The sequence below is a fragment of the Lactuca virosa genome, chromosome 7 (genome assembly GCF_052849685.1).
Source record: "Lactuca virosa cultivar CGN04683 chromosome 7, Lactuca_virosa_CGN04683_v6, whole genome shotgun sequence".
NCBI classification, from domain to species: domain Eukaryota; kingdom Viridiplantae; phylum Streptophyta; class Magnoliopsida; order Asterales; family Asteraceae; genus Lactuca; species Lactuca virosa.
In genome coordinates, this window is record NC_136432.1 from 210684810 (window position 1) to 210690914 (window position 6105).

The window sequence follows — 6105 nt, forward strand, 5'->3', positions numbered from 1 at the left end:
ATATGCGCTTGTTTCTTTTTGATCCATTACCCATTTTGGCCTCTCTTCTCTCATGTGGGGTGGAAAACAAGACTTTTTCATGAGCAATTTTTTTTGAGTCTTTTTTAATATATTTTAATAGTGTGAATAATTAAATTGATTTTTTGTGTGTCATAGACGCCAATTATGTTTCATGGACTACGTTTTTCATTAGACTCATCCTTGATACTTAAAATTATATTTGCATATTAGGATAACAGATTAGGGTGAAAAGCTCATCAACAAAACACTCCATTGATACATAACAAGGTTACACTTACAAGTTACACCCTATTTATTAATAAGTAATAACATTAACATCCCCCCCAAAAAAAGTAAGAAAAACAAAGGGGGATCCATTATCCATTATACAATAACAATAACACTGATTTATAACAACATACAACAAACATTTTTTTATGAAAGTATATTAAAAAAAAAATAAATACACTCACATTGCATAAACTATCTCCCCACTACTATCAATATCCAAATCCGGATCACTCTCCAAATCCTCATCCATGTCATCATCAATATCCAAACTCCCAGTAAGATACTGATTCAAATTATTAGCTCCAACCGGAGGAATTGTAGCTTCCGCAATTATTTGCATTATTTCATCAACACTTTGACTCGGTTCATCGGGCCCACCAAATTGATCCATTGCATTTTCTTTCGTCAGTTCAGAGGGTAAGTTCTTCAAAAACCATTCGTGGTTTCTTATTTCATCCATTGTTATCCGCTATTTTATTAAAAAAAAAAAACAGTCATTTTTATAATATGTAAAATGGTTAATTTCGTAAAAGACCTTATATTTTATGTTTTTACCGGATTAAACTTCTTTTTTATTTTTATTTTTTCTGAAAGATACCTTGAAATTTTTTATTTTTTCCGAAAAAACACTGGAAAAAACCCTCAACCTTCTAAGTATTTCCGAATAAACCCTCAACTTTTTTAGTTTTTTTTCGAAAAAAACTCAACTGTCTTTGTTTTTCCGAAAAAAACCCTCAACCTTCTAAGTGTTTCCGAATAAACCCTCAACTTTTTTAGTTTTTTTTCGAAAAAACACTCAGATTTTACAACTTTTTTTGGAAAAAAAAAACCGATTAAAAGGGTTAGATTGAAAAAAAGTTTAATCTCAAAAAAGCTATATATTTTGTGTTTTTTCGGATTAAACCAGAAATTTATTTTTTGACTGAAAAAAATTGTATTTTTTCATTTTTTCCGATCTCGCCCTTTTAGTCATTTTTTGCCAAAAAAAAAATGTAAAATGTGAGGGTATTTTCGAGAAAACTAAAAAAGTTGAGGGTTTAGTTGGAAACATTTAGAAGGTTGAGGGTTTTTTTCAAAAAAAAAAAAATACAAGCTTTAGGGCTTTTTTGGAAAAAAATAATACGAGATCTTTTTCAAGAAGAAAATAAATTTGAGGTTTAATCCTGAAAAAATACAAAATATAAAGTCTTTTATGAGATTAACCCTAAATAAAAACCAAGAAAATGGAATTATAATGTTGTATAATAAAATAATTACTAATATACTTACTTTAGCAGGATCAGCAACAAAGATTCTTGAGATTAAATGGCGACACTCAGCAGATATATGAACATAAGATGGAATCGAGTATTGGACGTTGAGAATTCTCTACATATGTTGAGCAAGGGTAAAATGGTCATTTTACATTGACATTATATTATATATTTATGATTTATGATTGGTTATTAATTAATTAATTAATTAAAATTAATTACCTGTATAGTTTTGCGAAAATTCTTGGGTTCATCAGGGTCTTCAAAAGGATAAGCTCCAACAAGCATAACGTATAATGTTACACCACATGACCACACATCTGCAATCTGAATTAATCAAGAAAATGTTTAATTTTTCTTTTTCTTTTTTTAAATCTTTTTAATTATAATAATAATATAATTAAATTTGTGGTTTAAATTTACCTTGCCATCGTATTCTTTTTTCAGCAAGACTTCTGGCGCAATATATGCAGGTGTCCCAACGGTGGATTTTGGTTGCGAGTGTAACACAGATGACTGATGAAAAAAATAAAAAAATATATAAAAAGATTGAATTTTTATAAAACCCAAGAATCAAGAAAATCAAGAAACACGATAAAAATCATACCTTGGAGTACCCAAAATCACAAATCTTTAAACGAGGAGCTGGGCTTCCATCTAGAAGTGTGTTCTCTAGTTTCAAATCGCGATGACATACTTGCTAGATTTTTATAAAATCATTAAATTATATAAGTAATTAATAAAAATATGTATATATAATTATATACGAAAGTAGTTAAATACCATATTATGACAGTAGCTGACTCCTGATATGAGTTGCTGGAAGAAGAAACGTGCCTAACAAAGATATGATAAGTCAAAAAGTCAACACTAGAATTTGAAGTCAATGCATAAAGATTCAAGAACAATTGAACAAACCTCATCTTCTGGGAACCTTCCAGCATTGCAGATACGTTCAAACAGTTCTCCTCCAGATGCATATTCCATTACAATCGCAAGATGTGTTGGTGTTAAAATCACCTGTAGATGAAGTGAAATTAACATCTTAATTAAGAAATTACTCGATTAGTAGTAGTTTAAGATGTTATTATAGTATAGAAGATGAAGAATTACAAACCTCTTTGAATCTAACGATATTGGGATGCCTTAGTGATCTGTGGTTAATGATTTCCCTCTGTACATTTTCGTCAATCTGTTGAACACAAGAGTTAGAACTTCAATAAGCTCTGTTTATATCAATTACGTTTTACCCCTGTTTCAGCTTCAAATCACAAGCTTCGATTTCAAACTATTCGCTAAATCAAAAGAGGGTAGAACAGAAGAACAGAAGAACAGAAGAACAGAAGTGCGAGAATCTATGGAGGATTGATACTTAATTTTTAACACTGACCTTCTCACCTCTCTCGATGTATTTGACAGCAACAAGCTCGTTAGTATGTTTATCCCTCATCAACCTCGCCACCCCAAAATTACCAGAACCAATGTCTCTCACTAACTCGTAGCGATCGCTATCGTGCATGATAGGCAAATCCATACCCGGACCCACTGTAAGCGCAGATCGATCCATTTGATTCTTCACTGATAATTATAACCCTAATAAAGCAAACCTGTTCGAGACTTCAAAACCTCTCAAATCTCCAGCTCGCATTACAACCATCCACGTAAACAGGGGGAAAAATCCAATCGATTTTCAATTCTTGGGCGAATTCATCAAAATCAAACGTGGCAAAACAGCGATCACAGGGATTGGGGAGAAAGCTGTTTGATTTTGGTTGCGGAATAGTGATAGTGAAAGAGATAGAGATAGAGATAGATATAGGGATAGAATACCGAAAGTGAGCTCAAAACCCGTGAAGCTTTTACGTGCACAACCACAAACACCCAACAAAAATTAGGGTTTTAATAGAATAATAGGGATGGCTGAAATATAGGTGGTGATGACGATAATTCACGATAAAAATAACAACAATAATAGCAGTGACATATGATACCTTAATAAATTAATGGCGATATATAGATACAGGTGGATAGATACAGAGAGAGAAGAAGAAAGGAGCTCGTGAAGATTGCTGCTTTTTTGCTTCACTTTCTCTCTCTAAAGCAGGCTACATAGTCGCTGTGTGTTTGTATGTGTGGGTGAGGGAGACAGAATACACATATTTTAGTAGAGTTAAATGAGGGGTGGAAGCCCCGAGAAAATGGCACCGCCACCTTTCGGTTTTAGAAGCAGGTTTACGAATCTAAGTACTTGTTTTGTTTTTTTATTTAACTTTACCCTTTTTTTTTATCATTTTTGTTTTAATTTATTTTTATATACACAATAAAATGTTGATTATAAGCGATTTTATGTAAAACCCCCCCTCAATTATATATAGTCAAACCACGACATGGAAAGTTAGGAGAATGAAAGGTAACATTTCCAAAATTAATAAATCAAAAGAACTATAAACTCTCAAATAACCAATTATTGATTTTTTTAATTTTTAAGTTTTAGACTAAAATACACTTCAGTTTCGATGCTCCTGCTTCATTGCTTATATTAGATGTTCATGTTGCTATGATACTTTTCGAGTATTTTACTTTTGCTTCTCTTTGTTTTTTCCCTTCGAAATTGTTCCCGGTATAAATTATGGTTGACTTGTTTTCCTACTCTTAATCGATGTGAAAAAGTTCAATTCTGACCAAGGTTTCAATTTGTGTTGTTTAACATCACTATTGCATAATCAAATATTGATCTGGTGTTTTTTTTTAAAGTAAAAAGTTGTTCATGTGCTAATTCAAATTTGGTTACTATAAATTTTTGGTGTGACATTTTCAAAAAAAGCAAAGTATAGTTGGGTTGCTGTTTCACGCCAATATCTAGATCAATTCTTCTAGAATATACAAGTTGGATGTTATTTTAGGGGTCGTCTTTAAAGTTTGTTGCAATAATAGCTCTTTTGGACTACTTTTCCTTTCACTTTAATGACATTCTTAATACTTGCTTCGTATCTAATACTTTTAGTTATTATGTTTGTTATTCGTTTCTGATTCATGTATTCTATACAAATTGTTCCTGACATAGCAGGATGCTCGCTTGTTTGTTTGTCTTTATAAAAATTTTCAGCCATTATAATAAAAATTTACCTTTTAAATCATAAATCCAAATAAAACTTCAGCCAAATCATACAAAAACCTAAAATTACATTTATTGTTTAGGTCTAACATTACAAATTTCCGTATATAAAGATCAATGATCTTCAGGACACAACTAAACAACACAACCCATTAATGAAACTACCATTTATTGTGTCTTCAATAATGTTTGCCTCAGGTTCGTGCCTGCAAAACCTCATATATTTGTATGAGGACAAACCCTTTACTAATAGGATTTGATATTTGTTTAACGAATTAGTGACTTAGTTGCAAAAAATGGAATAGAAACAGACTCCAAAACAATTAAAACCTAGGTTTATTAAGCTTTTATAACTTGATTAAACTCTATAGTTGAGAAGCAACGTGCATGCAATGGGGAGAGGGGTAACATATGTAAGTGAAAATAATAATACCTTTCACGGTAAAAAGCAAAATTCTTGTGTTTCATTTATAGAATCAAAGTGTTTACCAAAATCCCTATTTGTCAATTACCAAAAAAAAAGAGACAGAAAGGGACTATACCTGGTAAAAACAAAATGATTAGCATAAAAACATTTTATAACATAGAAGAAAAATACTTATAATAGAGGGTTAAATGAAGACTCACCGTTTCTTCTCACATTTATTGCTTTATTAAACAACAACACCTATGATGAAACAATAAAAATAAAAAAACAACACAATCAAACCAGAAAAATCAAAACTTGTAATGAGGGAGAGAGAGAGAGGTCTAGTGGAATGAAAGAAATTTGGAAAAGAAAAAAAACAAACCAGAGAAAAAAAGAGACCATACCTAGGTTCGATGTTTGAAGGCATCAACGATGGTGGAGATGGTGGTTGAAGGAAAGAACCCTAGCTATTTTGTTTAAACAGAACCCCTAATTTCTCGATATGGGATAGAGTGTTCATTGGTCTTATTTGTTTCATGCTTTCCTTTATGGTATTCTTCACCTATAAGAGGTGGCTTACGATGATAGTAATTGTGAGATATAGACTTTCTTGAGGGTGGCTTGCGATAGTGGTACAGTGGTGAGTGACATGAGATCGTGGTGGTGACTGGTGCGGTGATCCGATAGTTGGTACTGCGAGGGGAGCTTAGATTAATGAGAGAAAAGAAGAAGAGGAAACAGAGGTGCCAAGAGAGAACGACTAAGGTGGGTGGCAGAGAGAGGTTGAGAGTGACTTTTAAGAGACCGAGAAACCGAAGAGACTGGTAACGAAGAGGGGCATTGGAATTTGATAAATTCTTCTGTGTTGTATATTTCGTTTATACATACTAGAAGAGTTTCCCCCGCGTTGCGGGGGGTTGTAAGGTGTCGCTTCTGTGTTCAAGTATAGTACATTGTCTTACAAACGCATAATAGTCAAAGTAAAATGTCAATGAAAAATTTGTCTTTCAGTAGGTCAAAGTCTCTAAGAAATCCAT

At 32.3% G+C, this 6105-nt stretch overlaps 1 protein-coding gene across 2 annotated transcripts; it reads right to left on the bottom strand.

Moving 5' to 3' along the window:
* Positions 1 to 246: 246 nt before the first annotated feature.
* LOC145125705 (serine/threonine-protein kinase SRK2E) lies at positions 247 to 3718 on the bottom strand. Of its 2 annotated transcripts, XM_079061131.1 has the most exons (10): positions 3536 to 3718; positions 2935 to 3400; positions 2662 to 2736; positions 2463 to 2564; positions 2328 to 2381; positions 2152 to 2244; positions 1968 to 2060; positions 1767 to 1871; positions 1561 to 1659; positions 247 to 760 (listed from the first exon to the last, which is right to left on the bottom strand). In XM_079061131.1, the coding sequence occupies exons 2-10, from the start codon at positions 3109 to 3111 to the stop codon at positions 470 to 472; spliced, it is 1089 nt and encodes a 362-aa protein (XP_078917257.1). In that variant the 5' UTR covers positions 3112 to 3400; positions 3536 to 3718; the 3' UTR covers positions 247 to 469. The 2 variants fall into 2 exon arrangements, with proteins under 2 accessions (XP_078917257.1, XP_078917256.1); XM_079061130.1 differs by having other exon boundaries at positions 2935 to 3718.
* Between the last annotated feature and the right edge of the window lie 2387 nt (positions 3719 to 6105).

Bases quoted from the DNA above. Each gene is read 5' to 3' on its own strand.
- LOC145125705 (XM_079061131.1), bottom strand. From the start codon at position 3,111: ATGGATCGATCTGCGCTTACAGTGGGTCCGGGTATGGATTTGCCTATC. The intron at 2,565-2,661 runs GTTTGTAATTCT...CTTCATCTACAG, and splicing joins ATATCGTTAGATTCAAAGAG to GTGATTTTAACACCAACACA. The intron at 2,382-2,462 runs GTTTGTTCAATT...TATCTTTGTTAG, and splicing joins GAAGGTTCCCAGAAGATGAG to GCACGTTTCTTCTTCCAGCA.